Below are 18,890 nucleotides of genomic sequence, written 5' to 3'. Positions count from 1 at the left end.
GGCTCTCGCTTGTTCACTTTGCTGATGGCTATGCCGAAGGTGGAGTTTGCAAGTGGCTGTAGTGGTTGCGAGCCTGCTTGAATTTCTTTCTTCTTTAGATGTATTTTTCCCTTTTTTTCCTTCAATAAAATCATCCTTTAGCAAAAAAAAAAAAAAAGTAAGAAGTGTAGTATTGATTGAAGCATTACGACAAGGAGGACCAAGGTCGGAATTGTTGTACTTTCGGTTCAAAGGCAACAAAAATAATAATGATCAATGGAAGAGAATGTCAATATCTTACTTTTAATACCAGATTGAAGAGTTAAAAGAGAAGGAAACTGGAAAAATATTTCTTGAAAAACTTAAACAACTACAATAGAAGAATTGATTTACAATCTATTGGGGTACAACTACTTGAACTGGGATGCAAATTACATGAAGTATCGATTCCTTTAATAGGTAGTTTCATTTTTGTTTTTCCATAGAGGAGTTATACATTCTTGACAATATTTCCATGGGCGGATGCTTGTCCATCTTGCTACATTGTTGGTAATAGGAAGTCTTGGATAGTGGTCGTAGTCGGTGCCATCGATGTTTACTTTCAAGCACCGCCTTGATAGTCCTTCAACAGTGTTTTCTTCTTCAACAATGCCTCCTCCTTCAACAATGCATTCTTCAACAATGGGTTCTTCCCTGTGCTTGGCACCCCTTTGTTGAAGTTCCATGGATCCAAATTCTTCTTTAACAGTGCCTTCTTCTATGTCCCTAGTAACTGTAGGTTGACTTTCCATGGGTCCAACTTCAGTTACATGGTACCTCCTCCTGAGAGAATTTGTGATATAAATGATCATATGTCTAACATTTCTCCAAGATGATCTTAGAAACATTCTAGTGGTTTGTACATGCCAACTCCCATACACAAATAGGAATAAGTGTATTAACAGTGAAAGGCCTGAAATGACTCCTATGATGAGGAAGAGACCTCCAGGGCTTCGAAGGGTGAGCTGGTTGGTTGATGTTGAAGAAACATCTGCATTGTTGTTGCAATTTGTTTGATTTTGTAACCACCTTTGCTTAATTTTGTCTAATGTCCCATCATCAGTAATATTTACAATTGCCCTTGACATATAAGACACTAAAGGAGAACCTTTAGGGAAGACCTGGAAGAAATAAGAAGCCACAATTCTTTCATGGGAAAATAGAAATTACAATGTAGGGTTTACGCATGGGCACCTAGATGTAGTTTATGCCTATCTGGGAACTGAAATAATCTGATCAAGGGTTAACTCTGGTTTTTGTTTTTCTGCCTCTTGTTTTTCTTTCTACTCTAAACAATATGCTAAGTTTTTTTTTTTCTTTTTTTTTCTTTTGCTAACGATCGGTATCCAGGCCTTTGGCCTGACTAGTCCCACGGGTCCATACTAACCCCACAATTGTATGAATCGGGTCATACCAGGGTTGAATGAGAACCATTCAACTTTCACTAAAAACAACGAAGAGCACTAAACACTCCACCTGAGTGGCTCAAAGTGTGAACAATATGCTAACTTTCACCATAGAGAAAAAGAGACTTACAAAGCCAAATCCTTCAGACGAGTAGGTGCGTCCAACTGTAGTGTATCTATTACAATACATATTGAGGAAGACTTGGACATAAGGAAGTTCATCAAAAATGGCAGCAACTCCTCCATTATCTGTTCCATTAGACAAAGCATAATGATATTCATCTGGAGTTTTATAACTCTTGACCTTGGACTTGTCCAAATGCAAATGGTCGATCAGGAAGTCTTTCACAAATGAACCATATTGGTGTCCCACATAATATCCATTATTCTTTATGTCGTTTAAATCAGTGATTGTTGGCTGCAATTGTTGTACTGTTAACTTAGATGAGAGGCTTGCAGTGTAACATTGTGTTAATATGAGCACAAAGAACACCCATGTTATCAATACAGCCCTTGTTAAGTTGTTCTCAATGCTCCCTCCTGCAACCAGTAAAAGAAACTTTTATTTTATTTTTGTGTCTTTTCCTCACTGGACCTTTCTAGATATCAATTTGATTCTAACCCTAATTGGCCACCTAGGGGCATCCCTGGATTGGTTATAATTATGTCCAATATAACCAAATCCTCATGCAAAGGGAGGAGAATGCCAATTGGAGTTCTAGAAAAGGTGGCTTTACCTTAACAACCAGGCACTATGTAGAATTGACAAACCACATGCATGTTTAACAAAGTAGGGCAAGTTAGGGTTGAACAACATTTTCAGATGCTCCAACAGGTTTAGCAGCAATTATCTTCTTGAACGACAATTGCCTAGGGCAGCTGTTGAAGCTGTGGTGCGCTAAGTTGATGCTGACTAGGAGGTCTTGAGTTCAAGCCTCTTGGCAGTTACCTCCCCCTCCCCTCCTATAGGTAGGTACTTATCCAAAACAAAAATTAAATAAATAAAAATTATCTTCTTGCATGGTAGGAGAAGGAAAATGCTTTCAAAGAATATTCTCAAACACCCCATTATCTTCTTGTGATGTTAATGGAAATAAATGAGAATAGAGAGAAGGTAGAGGGTGTACATACGTTGGGAAAATACGAGCGTTGAGAAGGAGTACCAGATGCTTTTTTCAATTCGTTCTCGATGTGAGGCCCCAAACTCAGTATTTGTAGGATGTTCAAGAATCCACACAACCACCCCTATGTAAACGAAACCTGCAAAAGTTACCAGCCAAACACCTAGGCTTAAAGGCTTTACGAACATCCAGAATTCTTTCTCCAAATTATCTTTCATTGCCACCACCATTGTCACCCCAAATTCTGTATATGGCATTGTAAAATCTACATAATTTGATCGATTTGCCAAAATTGATATATCCCCCACTACTGCATCGAAGTTCTGTTTGTTTCCATCACTAAACAAAATAAGAATTCTCTTGGATGGATAAATATAAGTTAATACATTTCATGAAGATGATAGAAAAACAAATTATATATATATATATATATATCTCACTTACCATATAGTAAACTTCGTCAATCATTTCACCATAGTTGTGAATAGATTTTCCATCCAACGGGTAAGCTTGATATTGATAGGGGAGACCAAAGGGTAGCCTACTTGTTAAATTACCAAATAATTCTATACAGAACCCAGTGAAATTGGTTGCCTTCTTAGTAATGGGATCTCGTTCAATGCTCAAATATTGACTGAACCCATATATATGCTTATTTGGCACCAAAACTTTTAAGTACTCTTTACCATTTGTCAGTATATCCCAACCCTTTGGCTTATTTATTGAGTCACCTGGCCATAAAATAGCTTTTAGATTACTCATAGAAGTCAACTTATTTTTTGTGTTTAACTGCCTTGAAATTCCTTTCATTGGGGTCCAATATCCAATCACTCTCTCCTCTTCTCTAATAATGTTGAATATTTGAAAAGCAGAAGATTGCAACTGCCCATTAATCAGATTGAAATCACCAGTCAATCCTTTAAATGTAGTGCTCAAGATAGTTTGGAGAAGTTGGGGACCAATTGTTGAGTATCCAAGGCTGGAAAGATCAGTTAATTTGTTGGTGGTGTTCCTACTCAAGAACTGAGGATTCAAGGTTCCAACTTGCTCAACTGCCATAGCTAGTGCCCAAGTTGTATCATATGCCCATATCCCATAGAGACTTGGAAGTTCTGATATTGTTTCACTGAATGAATTGTTTGCTGAGTAGAACCTTCTTTTCCATCTGACTTTAAATACTTCAAGCTTTTTTGACTTTGGTATGTATGGTCTTACACCCAATACACCTTACATTGAATCAATAGCATTGGAATCCATGGGAGCCAATAAACTTGATAACCCATCAGTCACAATCCAAGCAAAACCTTGGCTCATCATTCCTGCAGTTTCCACATTAATAAAAAACCGAGATCCTAAAGAAGAAGACATGTGGACAATAAAAACCCTAGTTTGGATGTTTTTCCAATTATGAAGAGCTTTTAATATTTGATCATCATTTGCATCCAGAGGAATGGTACTTCTATATGGCAAACGGACGTCAATCTCTTGGAAGGCATCAATGAGATAGGGTATAACCCCATTTCCATAGTCTGTATCTTCATATATCAAAACCACTTCCTTCCATTCAAAGGTTTGGATAATGGCAGCAATGGCTTTAACTTGAGTTGAATCATCAATAGCTGTCCTTATAAAATAAGGACTTTTAAGGGGAGAAAGAGAAGGACTTGTTGCAGAGAAAGACATAATTGGCACTTGAGCTTTTTCTCCAAGATCAATCACAAATGAAGCTTGAGTCGATTGTTGTGGCCCAATGATAGCTTGCACCTCTAAATCTTTCATTAAGTACAAAGCTGCATTTATAAAATCTAGTAAATGAATTGAAGTGTATAAAATCAAAAGCCAATTAAATTAGCGATTACAATCTTCTAATTGATAGAAAAACATTAGCTTGAAAAAATAAATAAAAACTCGTTTGTCTTTTGTAGTCTAAAATTTTAGGATAAAAATCATCTGTTTTTCTAATCCCTGTTGTTCTTGTGTTTAGCTAGTTGCAGAAGATGACACGTGTCATCAACGGTCAAGATTAATTCAGTTGGGTGAGGGTTATTACATCCAGTTTGGTTTTTAACTCAATCTTGGCCGTTCACTTAAAGTAATGCCACATGTCGCCTTCTGAAGGTAGCAAAACAAGAAAAACATGGATGAAGAAAAACAGACGATTTTTTTCCAAAATTTTATGCGCAGTAGATGTGTTAGAATGCCATAAAGGAGGGGATATAAAGCAATTAGAGTTGACTTTTCAATTGGGATAATGTTCCCTGTCTAGCTGTGTAAGCATGCTATAACCTCCCTATGTCTATCTGTTCTCTAAGGTAACCCCTAGCATCCCTTAGGTGAAATGGTAACCACACTGTGTGTTACACAGGACCCATGTCACTGCTTTTTTTTTTTCGGCTAAAGACCAGCAAAGAATTTTATTAAAATAATGAATCAAAGAATGAGAGAGAATTCCATTGGGCTACTATTCCACCTACGGCATGGCCATCAGTAGAATAACAACTCAATCACACAAAATAACATAGGTTATGTAAACCAAAACCTTGGCCTTAAGTGGCCGTCCTAATATATATCCAATACAATAAAACCAGTGGCTTCATCCCAAGATGAGGTTGTCGTTGTCTTTGTTGCATGCATCGCCAATTTATCAGCCATATAGTTGTCCTCTCGATAGCAATGCGAAATACACCAATCAATACCATCTAGGTATCGTTTTATATTCCACCATCTTTGCTGAAAAATCCATGGGAATTTTTTTTTTTTGTTTATTTTTGACACATGTCACCACAGTTGTTGATGTATTTTCCCTTTTGTTTTAATAATAGCATCTTTTAGCAAAAAAATACCACCAAAAAAAGCCGCAAATTCGGCCATGAAATTGGTTGCAACACCTTCATAATTTGCAAGGCATCTGACTGAAGTTCCACAACTGTCACGTATAACACCTCCAGCCCGCCCCTGATCTTCCTGGGTTTCCCAACGAGCATCCGTCAATATTTACTTTGTAAATCTCTTGAAGCTGGTATTGCCAAACGTGAACGGATCAGGTTCACTTACGAGAATGTTCACATACGTCCCTAATCCGTGGATTTAAAATCTATTAAATGAAGAGAGAGAAAATTAAATTTTAAATCCACAGACCAAAATCGTTCTCGTACATTCTCATACGTGTACCTGATCCGCTCTCTCGCCAAACCACTTCTATAACCGAATTTGACCCATGTCACTGCTTAGATCAGTTGATAACCATAATATGTGCTACCCGGTTGTCTTGTTTTTTAGTCCCAATGAGGCAATGTGATAACGAGCAGTTGTGATAGTCATGACAGGCCTTGCATTTGTGGGCAGGATTTGAGCGATTTCCGATGAACACCCCCAATGAAGTCAACGATTTCTTGTACTACTGTTCATGAGAATTAAGGCTGTTTCATTGGGTTTGTTCTCTGTGCCCTTTTTCCCTTTACTTATGGTAAGGCAAATACTATTGATAAATTTTTAATTAATCTTTCTTCTTTTTTTTAATCTCAGGGAAGTTATCAAAAGGGGTAAACAATAGTTTCATTTCATTAATTTCAAAGGTGGAGTGGGGGACTAGTCTGGACAAGTTCAGGCCCATGTCCATGGGTAACTTCCTTTGTCAAACTATTTCAAAAATTATGCATTGAGATTGTCTAAATTACTGCCTAGACTGATCTTTGAAGAACAAGGGCATTTCAAAAAGGTAAGGCGATTTCCTCTAACACTAGCTTGGCATCAGAGTCGATCAAGTTTGCTCCTACTCATGGAGGTGGGTTTAGTTTGAAGTTGGATATCTATAAAGAGTATGACTCGTTATCTTGGGAATTTCTGTTTTCGGTGTTGAACAGGTTTGGTTTCAGCCACAGGTGGATTGAGTGGGTATATCAGTTGTTATACTTGACAAGGATCTTGATTCTTATAAATGCTGGTCCAATGGGATTTTTTGGGGTGGACCGAGGTCTTCGTCAAGGTGATCCTCTATCCCCAATTCTTTTTATCTTGACAGAAGAAGTTTTCTGTAGAGGATTGTAGAATCTGGTTTGTGACTACAAAATCAAGCCTCTTTCAGGTCCTCGAGGTATAGTAGTGCCGAGTCATCTTCATTTTGTAAACGACATTTTCATCTTTATGAATGCTTCTATCAGGTATGTTAGAAATTTTAAAGAATTTTCTAGGAAAATGCCAAGAATTCTCGGGGCAGAAAATTAATTTGGAGAAGAGTAAAATCTTCTTTGGTAAAGTGTTGCCTAGTAGGAAGCAGCAGAATAATAGTTAAAGGAGGGGAAAGAATGAGTGCTGCTGCGACTGGGGTTCCCCCTCTGGGAAAACCTATTGTTCTTGGAGAGAGAGAGAGAGAGAGAGAGAGTCCTACCAATTTGATAGGACTTTGGAAGAGGTGGGGTGAAAAACACATCAACAGACGAGTAAACCTGACTTGCAAGTGTTTTCTGGAAACTTTTCCACCCTACCCAACTAAACACCTCATTTTCCCATGTTTTTGGGAAAGTTAGTACACATCTCTCACCTTATAAACACCTCCAACCAAAACACCTCTAAACAAAAGGGGTCTAATAAAAAAAAAATTCTAGGTAAATATGAAATTCATTAAAAACATGAAGAGAAAGAGATCAAATTGCATACAAATTTAAGTAAAAAAAAAAAAAAGATTGGTCCAGTTAAGTACCTGAGGATGTTGCTGCCACAGTATCATTATCGGAATTCATGGTGTGGAGCACTAGCCTTGTTGTATAATTTGAATTGATTTCATAAAAATCAGATAGAACCATAGAGATGCAGCTCTCAGCAGTCTTCCCAATGTTTGATTTTAAGTCAAGAACAACTCCTACATGAAAGAAAGTTTTGAATTGACACTTCCATTTTGAGCAACAACGCAATTGGTGAAGAAGCAAGAAAACAATAAGAAGATGAAAAGGGAAACAAAATTTGTTGATTTCCCCATTCGGATGAGGGATTTGTGTTTAGACTTTGAGGCACTAAATCCACCCATTATATAGACAATTAAATACCACTTGATTATATAATTGAATAAATTTCCGCAAAACCTTCACTATGCATCAGCAGCCACCAAGTAGATGGCATTAAACTACACTGGTCAATGACTAAGTCTCATTAAGCAAGCAAATTGGAAAAGTTTACATACAATGTTTAAACACCTCGTTTAGATGGATCCCATTATTTTAATTGTCTAAACACCTTAAGCTTTGATCTTTAAGATCATTAATGCAATAAACTTTGCTTGTTTAGTGGCAATAAGGAGAACTAGTACAAGGAAAGAATTAATATTTATGGAAGAAGAACACTGTCAGGTCGCTTAGCCCTTGCACTAACGTGGGAACAATGAAGGGGCACATAAAAGCATCAACAAGGGTGGTATGTTTTGTGTTTCACAGGGATGGGGACTGTGATTTCACCCCCTCCCCCTCTGTGGCTAGACAAAAGGGCCATGCGACCAAATAGCATTCTTTTATCGATTTTGTGGCACTTGTGATTGCTTGATGGTACGTGATGGTGTGACCATCAAGAGAAGAAGGACGGTGTTTTATTTTTAACATGAAATATTTCTTAACTCATCAAATAAACTATGTGCTCATGAAAAACATGAGTAAAATCAATTTTAATTTCAAAATTGAAACTGCTCCTCAGCTACTTCAAAATTTCTATTCCATTTAATTTATATATCATTGAAATATGATACAAAAATTATACTAAACAATTTTCAAAACAAAAATCACCCAACAAAATTTGAAAGAGAAATCATACTAAATCACCCCTATAGACAGTTGACTTATTTTCTTTGAACAGTCTAAACAGACCTCTCAAGACTTGTTTGCTGCTGACTTGCTGACTTTTAGCAAAAAAAAAAAAAAAAAATTGTTATTTGCTGCGTGCTTCCTCATGGTGGGTGAGGTCCAATGCAATCAATAAGATTTCTATCTTTCTCCGTATCAACAAATGCAATTCCTTCCTTCTAGAGAAAATGGTAATTTGAATAGTCTCTAAGGCTCTTTCAATAATGATGACTGTCAATGGCCAATGTTAGTTAGGTCAATAGAGAGAGTTGAAAAATCAGGTTTTGATTCATTCAAGTCAGAGTCAAAATTTTGAAAAATCTAATCAAGAGTCATGAAGATTCGGTAAAAAAAAATGACAAGATTCAATCATGAATCATTCCAATCAAATAAGACTGTCTTTTTATCTGAGTCACCGTAAATTCAGCGAGTCTAGTCATTTTACAAAATACTATCAAATAGGTTCACTATTTCAATAGTTCACTTATATTATTGAATATGTTTACAATGGCATAAGCTCAAAATTCAATGATAAGTGATTCTTTCATTTTTATTCTTTTTTTTTATTAGTTTATAATAAATAAAGAAAAAAAGAAAATCACTTTGACTAATTAGGAACAGCTTGAGCCCGGCACATTAATTAAATTAACCAGACTGATTTCAGGCTTGGTTGGGTCTACAGGTGCGGGCTTGGAATTGACTCCCCTCACTATTATATAATTATTAAGAAAAGTTTCTTGTATCACCCCTAAATTTAAATTTTATATGATGTAACCCCCTCATTTTCCAATAATATCGAGTGCATCCCCCATTTCAAATAAAATTACTTAGAATAAAAGGGTTAAGTGATGACATGGTGTAGTTACTATTTTCTAGTCTACCCTTGAGTAAGTGTAAACTTACTATTTTACCCTTCCATGTAAAACCCCCAAATTCAATCGATTAAAAATTGAGTTGCAGGTCTAGGGCTACTCTGTTCTATAAGTGACTACCATGGATGATATTCGGAGAGAACTCATGACGAGGATGAGGACAATGAAGTGTATATTAAAGACATCATTACACAACCACCGCTATACAGATGACAATCATATCCTTGGACAGAAATTTGTTCTTCCGATTATAACTTTGAAGCTTCGAAACAATGGGAAATCTTTGTAATTAAACCCACACAAAAGAAAAGGTAAATCATGCATTATTAAGCACTAATACAATTAAATATTCAGTTCACCTTTTTTATTACAAATGTAGTGAAATTTCATTACAAGCACCAGTCCACCACAAGCAGCAATCTGTATTCATCGCATATCCATGTATCATCAAATACAAGGAATCCATATTTCTTGCAGAGTATGATAAAACACTCTGCAAACATCTACCATACTCCCACATTTGCAATACATTTCCATCACTTTATTACTCAACTGAATATCACCTTTAAATGGAGACCGCAATAAGAAATCGTGGACCTGTTTTGCCTTCTTCGAGCAACTTCGAGTTCCCACAGGAGTCAATAGTGCAAAAAAAGTACGAGGATTGGCATGAACACCTTGATTCATGAACTCAATGACCTCTTTGATCTTACCATCCTGGCACAAACTCATCAAATCGATGTTGGCAAGAGGTGAAGCGTTAGGGGCTCTATTATCAACGACCTACCTCGGGTTCTGATCCAAAGAGTTCCATTGGTCAAGGTTTCCACGCTGAGGGTAATTTCGACCTTGTGGGTTCTACGGATCCTGATTCCACTTGTTAGGGTTACCATGCTATGGCGAATTTTGGCATTGTTGTGGTGGTTAGGGTTGCCACATTGAACGAAGTTTTGATCTTGATTAGGCCTCTATGATGACCCCAATCCTGACCTAAGGTTTTTGGACGTCAATGGTCAGGATCTTTAAGTTCTAGGCAATAATGAACCGGAGTATCCACACACAATATAAGTGCAAGCAAGAGTTAACTAAACCAATATAATATTAAAATTCAAAGTTCAACTATCTATTTCAATGTTTAAACTTAAAGTAATGTTGAATTAAATTATTTCTTTAAAGTCTAAAACAAAGTCTACATCATCTAAAAATAGAAATCATTGTCTTCTTCGAATCCATAAGCAATGTCTTCCTGTTGATCAACAATAAGTTTAACATTCACGCCCTTTCCATAATAGTCCTTGCCAACATCATCTATAAGTTATGAGGGTAAGTCTCTAGGAAGAAACTTGATAAGTATAAGCACCATGCTACATAGGTTTAAAGTCACGATCATACAACCAATACCAGGAAAGACATATATAGTATAATATAAAAAAAAAATTTCAAAGAAAATAAACAACAAACAAACATATCACACATACTTACATTGCTATATTTACATCGCCATAAAAGTACATATGATAACTCAAAAGAAAGTAAATAATGAATGACAATATCATCTATGAATGGCCAATGCATCACGGTATCACATTGCCTCCACTTAACATACAGAAACTCACAGAAACTATCTAATGTCCAACCTCCCAAAGACCAAGTCATATTGCCCAAAAGTAAAGTAACAATTAGTAGGTCCTGTCGAGGGTAGGTTGCCTCATCTAGTAGTCCACAATTCCATGGATCGAAATGTTGTTTTATGGTTGTCCTTGTTGGCAACTCGGCCACGTGGCGGTGATGACGTGGCCAGTTTGGGTGACGTGGATGAAAATGATGACATGGCAGTGTCCAGTGTCACCGATGAGATAACAGAGCAGCTTGGTATGCACGGAGTGATTTAATACATCATTAATAGGTGGTGCGGGTTTCTAGGTCAAAACTGACAAAATTGACCTATTTATGCTCGGGGGCATTTTCGGTAATGAAAATGACATTTTTGGAAGATTGGTTCTTAATGAAAAAGATAGATTGTAATTTACCTAGTCCAGTGCATTTGATTTCGTCACATTCCGATACCGTATGAAGAAGTTACGGCATTTGTGGCAGTCGAGGGCAGTTTCGACATTGAAGATGAATTTTTTAAAGGAAGTGTTCTACATGTAACAATACGACAAAAATACAATATTTCCGACAGTTCTGATTTCATCGCATTCCGATTCCGTATGAGAAAGATACGTCATTGGAAAGGTGTAGGGGCATTTTGGTCTTTTTACATGGATGATTCAGATGATTGAGTCTTCTGAAAAGTCGTAGAGCATCCAGTTACGATTCCAACGCACTTTGTTTCATCTCGATCGGATATCGTATGAAAAATTTATAAGTGTTTCCGTAAAGTCGGTTCGAAAATCTAAACCGAAAATCCATCAGTTGCTCTCGGTGTTGGGTGGATTTTTCAGAATTTATTTTTGAAATTTGAAGGGCTTTTGTGCAATTTAAAGATTTTGAAGGTCTGAGTTATAAGGGGTCTTTAAGCACTGAAACATAGGCAGGGGCTTGATTGTAATAAAGAGGAGTAAAGGGAAGTGAAATGGATGATCAAGATTCGACCACGTAGGCTTGATGCCCATCCAAAGGCTGCTGAGATTTTAGTGTGATATGGACGAGATAGATGCTTGCGCGTAGGATTTGATTGGTTAGGTGCATAATTCTTGATGCACTGGCGCTACACCTTATCAAATAATGTTAGTGTGTTTCGCACGTGTATAGAAGATATAAAGAAGATTCCAATCTTAATGATCTCATGAAATCATATTAAAGCCAACATGGAGGATTCGGATCCAACGGTCAATAAGCCATTTCTCTTTTGTGAGTGGGAGACAAGCTCCCTTAAAATCCGGAAAAGCAACCAATCATAGATCGACAACACTTCTGACGATGTCAGTGCCTACGTCATGATGACGTCATCGAGATTCAAATTTAATGGTTTGGATCTATTATCCGTTGGTTTAATCCGACGGCTTAGATTACAAGATCTTTTATATGAGATCTACGGTCAGATTTCGCCCCTGTTGCGCGCGCCGACGGTGTAGCCTACGCCACCCCTACGAAGATTCCATTTCTGGCTATCTCATTGCTCCAACTTCAAATGGTCATATCTCCCTCATTTTAACTCGGATTTGGGTGAACCAAGTTGCAGCTTCTTCGTTTTTTCAAGCCCTACACCATGGAAGCAAGAAAAATGGGTTTTGAATGAAAGAAGGCTACGGTTTTGGTAGGAGAAGCTTCCCCCTCTTTGTTGGTCCTTGAATGAACATACATTCTTGATGATAAATGTTCTTAGGCCATTAAAGGAGGTAAAAGAGGTGGTTGAAGTGTGTTAATGGTACATTAACTCAAAGCCAAGGAAGAAGAGAAGAAAGCAAGGATGTGTTTGCTTTGAAGAGCAAGAAGCCAAGGAGAGAGAAGGTGTGAGCACCAAACTTGTCAGTACAAGTTTCCAGTCATTTCAGGCCATCGGTTGTGAGATTCTCTAACCCTGGATTTTACATTACATATATGTATGTATGTTAGGGTTAGTTGTGGATGAATGTATACATGCTAGGTTAGTTGTGGATGAACTGTAAGCATGCTAGCTAGTTGTGGATGCATATGCTAGGCAGAGCTTGACTGTAGGGCATTGATATAAGCCCAATTTAATTGTATTATTTATTGTGTGCTTAGTGGGTGCTAAGCACCGGGAGTGGGTGCTCCCGTGTAGTGGGTGCTACACATTGTATCGGCACTACGAGTGCCATCTCAGCTTCGGCTTGAAAAAATTGGGTGTGGGTGCTCCCGACTGTGGGTGCAGTCAAAAGTAGTGTATTGAGTAGGTACGAAGCCTTTACAGGCACTACTCCGGGGATGTAGGCAAATTGCCGAACCTCGTAAAAACCCTGTGTTGTGGGTACTTGTTGTTTGCATTTTATATTGAAGTGCGTGGAATGTGGAATGGGTGTGCATACTTGGAAGTGCCTATGAGAGGCTGAGTGTGCATACGACTGTGTGCAAACAGGGACAGGTATATCAGGTTTTTCTTGGCCAGACATCAGACAGGTTTTTGGGGATCGGAATTGGACTCACTGATTCACCCCCCTCTCAGTGACTACCGGGTTACAACACGAAATCCTCTGCAGGGAGGAGATCTGGCGGATACTAGCGAAGAACATCTTGGTGATTGATACGTGTCATGTGACACGTGGACGGTCAGATGGACGTTCATGATGGGAGACGGGTAAGGTCCATTCAAATCCTACTTCTTGTAAATCTGATTAAAATGCTACTGCCAGTTCCAGATCGGTTTGGTTCATTCTTTTGATAAAGTGAGAAAGAAACTAAAAGTTGGTTTGGAATTATTATTGTTCATTCTTCTGAATGAGTGTAAACTTCTTATTGTAGGATTGTAACATTAAAGAAAGATCTATCAATTTCTAAATCTTTTTGTTGGAAATACTATTGCCAATTTTCTATGAAACCTAGTTTCCAAATTTGAAATTTCTCGAGTACCACGGAGTAGGGATAAGTCCCTCGCTACTATTTTTTTACCTCATAACGAATGTGCTCAGTGTTTGAAGGTTAGTTAAATTACCCATTCCTAACAGCATTTTATAAGAATCCCCCCATGACACTGCAGGGAGAAAAAGATGACGAAGGCTTACTGTAGAAATGCAACCCTAAAAGCGATGCAGAAGGTAATGGAAAAACAAGAACAAACAATGCACACAAGTTTACGAGGTTTGACGAGATTGCCTACGTCCTCAGTGAGATGAGATTCTGCTTCACTATCAATGGAGAATAGGATTACAGCACTCATCCTCACACCTCTCAGAATTACTTACAAAGAAAGTAAATCTCACTACAAATATATAGCGAAAAAATTCTAATCCAAAAAGTACAAAACTGCCCTCAAATAAAAAAACTTGAGCGGAATTTGTGCCCTTACACCCCCGTTTTGCAAGTAGTAACTAATATCTTACTTCCAACTTCACCGAATGCAAAAAGGGTTCTTAAGGTATCCCATCTATCGTACTTTTCATTCCACATGTCATCTAGAACAAACAAAAATCTTTAAATCTTTTTTTCACTCACTACATCTTGAAGTTTCGCCAATAGCACATCCAATGAATTAGAAGAAAGGGATGACCCAATGGCTAACTCGAGAATTTCTTTAGTTAATCTCACCACATCAAAATCTTCAGATACACAGACCCAAGCTTTCAGACCAAAATGCTTCTTAACTCTCTCATCATTGTAAACAAGTTGAGAAAGGGTCGTCTTTCCGGCCCCACCCGTACCTACTATGGGTAGCACTGAGAAATTATTGTTACTATCATGGTCCGTTAACAACTATCCAATAATATTCTCTATATCTTCCTCTCTAGAAACAACTTTAGATCTAATGACCAAAGAACTCGTCGGTGGCCTTTGATTGAATAACCTGAGCCTTGAGGACCCAGATCCTATGCTAGGGTTCAAACCTAGAACAACATCTTCTTTTGCTATACTTTTTAACTTCTCATCAATATCCCTTACTTTTGATCCAAACCCAATACCTTTTATTCCTTCTATCTTTTCATTGAAGCCCTTAACCGCACATTCAACACTGGACTTGAAGAAAGAGGAAACATTACTTTCACTTGGAATGAGAGGAACAGGAGGGTTGCGTACCTGTTGGGTCTGATATACAGATTCCAATTTCAGGTTTAGAACTTCAGTGGCAAACTCATCAAGTATGTCTTCAGCATCATAGAGGAGTTGTTTGAGGCGTTGGAGCCATAGTTTTACACGAAGGTTGGTGAATTGCTTGGCTTCAGCTTCATCAGATAAGGCTTGATCATGGTTGAAGTGTCCCTCAGTGAATCCACTTCATCCAAGTTGATCTTCCATCGGAGAACAAAGTCCATAAAGTCATGGTTGGCCAACCTGTGAAGGCCACCTGAAGGAAGGCAGAGAAGACAATATCTCCCATCAGAGAGAAAAAATCTGTAAAGAAAAGAGAGTTCAACAATTGAACCAGAAATTAGACTGAGAGAAAAGAAAAGAGAAATGAAGTGACTTTCTTTTTAAATTTTGGTATGACTTATAATCCACACCTTTTTGACTTGGCCTAGCATGGGTTGATAGCTTTTGCATTATTAGGGTTAAACTTTCAATTCTACAGTCCCTTCAGACCGAGTATGTGGTTCCCATTCCCATACGCAGCTGCCACTGCCTGTAAGCTCTTGACTTATCTGTGTATTAGTCTTTTTGAGTGAAGACTGGGCAGGGAAGTGATAGATAGTTGCTGACAGTTGGTTTGATGGTCCCACATGAGTTGGTGTACAATACATAGGGCCAGTAGTAGATCGATCTAAGATTTTTCTTTTGGGTTTAATTAATGAATTATTTAATTATTTTAGGAAACATTAGAACATTACTCAAAATTGAATTTTCATTTATATTACTCATTTAAGATAATTTTTTTTTTCAATGAGGATAAATATTATCTTTTTATATAAATATTGTATTAAATAACTGTCGATATTTTGAAAGCCTATACTTATTTGAATATTGTATTAAATAACTTTTAAGAATAAAAAGAAAACAATTAAAAGAAAATTATAATTTTTTAATTCACCACTTTGGGACAACAAATTGCACTCATAGTTAATAGAATAATAACTTTTACCTTTTAAAATTTTTTTAGTTCACCACTTTGATGACAACAAGTTAGACCCATCGTTAATAGAATAATAACCTTCACCTTTTAAATACCTATCCATAAATGTGTCGTGGGTCTTAAGGTGTGGATACAAACAAAAAAAAAAAGGCTCTTAAGTGTGGATAACACTTAATTTTTAGAAATAAAACATATTACAACAACAATAGAGCTTTATCCCAATTGAATGGTGTTAATTACATGGATCCACAATGGAAAAAATTTGTAAAATAAAAGTGAAGGAAAGAAAAGGGGGAAGAAAGGAAAAGAAAACAAAGTTACACCTACGGGACATCCCACCTAAAAGCGATCAGCGACATGATCTTTGCCCTCCAAACAGTTCTATTTGATATCTTACTAAGATCTAGACCGAGCTTCTGCAAGTACTTCTTTACCAACTCTTCAATGTCCATTTGAGGCCTCTCTCTAACTCTTCTAGCTCCCTCCATCTGGATTTGATCACTCTTCTTTATAGGAGCATTCAAAGATTTACATTGAACATGTTCAAATCACCTTAAACGACATTCTTAGAAATAAAACATATTATACTAAATAAAATGTTTAATATTGTTGCCATTTGAGATGCATGTGGAAGATATTTGATAAATATATACATATATATATATATATATATTTTAAGATGTATACCCTATAGGAAACAAAATCTAGCACAATCATTGATGATGATATGCAATAATATATATATATATATATTATACTCTGGGTGTAGCACTTGAAATGAAATGGAATAATGGATGTCATATGTTTAGATTTTCTTAGATTACCGTTTTATGTGCAAATTATTCATGAATTGATGATGATATGCAATTTTCTTTGGGCAGGTCATCCCACCAAATTAACTAAAATTGAAGCCAATCCCTATCAGATTTAGTTTTATTTGTTTCATTTCTAATTTCATGAAATATCCTGGCAATATTAATGTTGGTTATTTAATTATTTATTTATATTTCAGATCATCTAAGCCGTCTCCTTAGTCAAATTTTAATCCAAAATAAAATTATTATATAATCTAAATATGTGGCCAAAAATACAATTTCCAATTTTATGAAGTATCATAATAACATTCATGTTGGTTTGTAATTTTCCAAATGTATTATCAATTTTCAACCCATATAGATGTCAAACATTGAAACATAAAGGACATTACCTAAGGCTCTGTTTGGTTGCAATGGGAATTTAAAGGGAAGAGAAGTGAATTTTTTATACTTTAAAAAGAAATATTTATAATCATTGTCCTATATGATTGTATAAATTACTTAATTTTTTTAATCATATTTATTAATGATATATTTTACATATAACTTTTGTTTTATATATTACAACAAAGGGTTTTGGATGCAAAGTAAAGTGAAATTTTATAATTAAATATGGAATGATTTGAAGTTAATGTCAAAGTGAGTAATGATTACATATATTTCTTTTTTAAGTATGAAAATTCTACTTCCCTTCCCTTCAATTCCCCTTGCAACCAAACATAGCCTAAAGGAAACATGCAATATAAACTAAAGATGTGAACTAAAGTTACGAAAAATTCTTAGAACATGCCCTCTCTTTTTTACCTTATTCTTTTTTTCTTTTTCTTTTGTCTTTTTTTTCTTTTTTTCTTTTTTTCTTTTTTGTAAATTATGTCACTAGCCTCTACAATTACACACTAGAGGTTGTTATTTTCGTAATGGGAAACTACTACACATGACTCCACTTAGAAAGGGTTTTCTAAACATCTCACTTTTATTGCTTTATGGATGGATATTGTAGCTATTCTGACTTGGATAAAGATGATATGGTATAATTCACTACATATCAAATTTTAGAGTCTAGTTCACTCGAATGGTGTTCCATGTATTGGTATGAACTCCTAGGTATGCCTATGCATGCACACATAACTTGACAAATATTTCAAAGCCATAGACACTACTTGGGAAACTCCATTATCATTGAAACTTGACATGTGAGCAGGAGATCTTGAGATTTGACGACCTAAAAATTTGGGCTCTCTGATAAGTCATGTGATAGATTTTTACGTTTGATTATAAAAACTGTACCTTTTTATAATTTGATATAATGTTGAACCACATTTGACTCTTATTTCATACATGTATATATATAATTTGAAATCAGAATCAAACTGAACGGATTAACCGGTTACAACCAATTATGGGGATTTACATATAAACTCTTGGGCAAGCATACTTATGCTATAATAGGCCATTGAGTCCACAGGCTAAATGTTTCACAGATTTTATCTAATTTATCATAGATTGTGTATGGGCCAATAATGGGCTAAGCAAATATTTTCTATGGGCTTAATTACCCAATGTTTTAAGCCTTTCGACCAATTAAAAACCAGAATCAGCCCATCCTGTTTGGTATTGGCTCCAAAATTTGAAACAGATTGATTAATTAGTCGGAATGATTCTGTTCCTCTAGCACCAAAGAGATGAGATCAATTAAGACCCATTCTGATTAATTGGAACCGTCCCAATTTGCATTCCTAGTGTTGACAGGGTTTGGCCGCTCATAGACTTTATTAAAGCCCAATGTAAGGGTATTAATCGGTTTGGTTTTGATATAAACGGTGACGTTCGGTTTGGTTCACATTTATTTGGTTGAAATCAAAACTGCACCATTTACTAAACAGTTGCACTTTTTGAAACTGCAACCGTTTAGTAATTGATTTCAGTTTCAAAGTTTTTACGGTGTTGATTTTACGGTTTTGATTGCTCTTTATTTTATACGGTTTATAAACGATTAGCAATCGGTTTGCTAGTTTATTCGCATGCTTACTAAAATATGTTTTTGTTGATAAATGTTTCAATCTTGTATCAAATTAAATGAGGCATTAAACAAGAATTTAACTACATAACTACATAATAGGAGTAAATTATTGAATAGGTTGTTGGACA

General features: G+C 36.3%; 1 protein-coding gene across 4 annotated transcripts; it reads right to left on the bottom strand.

The window, feature by feature from the left end:
• Positions 1 to 318: 318 nt before the first annotated feature.
• Positions 319 to 15,314, bottom strand: LOC122073791 (glutamate receptor 2.5-like). Of its 4 annotated transcripts, XM_042638448.1 has the most exons (5): positions 14,937 to 15,314; positions 7,245 to 7,403; positions 2,556 to 2,684; positions 1,555 to 1,964; positions 319 to 1,139 (listed from the first exon to the last, which is right to left on the bottom strand). In XM_042638448.1, exons 2-5 carry the CDS (start codon positions 7,345 to 7,347, stop codon positions 432 to 434), a joined length of 1,350 nt encoding a protein of 449 aa, XP_042494382.1. In that variant the 5' UTR covers positions 7,348 to 7,403; positions 14,937 to 15,314; the 3' UTR covers positions 319 to 431. The 4 variants fall into 4 exon arrangements, with proteins under 4 accessions (XP_042494382.1, XP_042494359.1, XP_042494366.1 ...); XM_042638425.1 differs by lacking the exons at positions 7,245 to 7,403; positions 14,937 to 15,314 and adding an exon at positions 2,990 to 3,617 and having other exon boundaries at positions 2,556 to 2,868; XM_042638432.1 differs by lacking the exons at positions 7,245 to 7,403; positions 14,937 to 15,314 and adding an exon at positions 2,990 to 3,617 and having other exon boundaries at positions 1,555 to 1,673; positions 2,556 to 2,868.
• Positions 15,315 to 18,890: the final 3,576 nt, after the last annotated feature.

Source organism: Macadamia integrifolia, chromosome 1, assembly GCF_013358625.1.
Source record: "Macadamia integrifolia cultivar HAES 741 chromosome 1, SCU_Mint_v3, whole genome shotgun sequence".
Lineage (NCBI taxonomy): Eukaryota > Viridiplantae > Streptophyta > Magnoliopsida > Proteales > Proteaceae > Macadamia > Macadamia integrifolia.
This window is presented reverse-complemented; position numbering and strand designations above follow the sequence as displayed.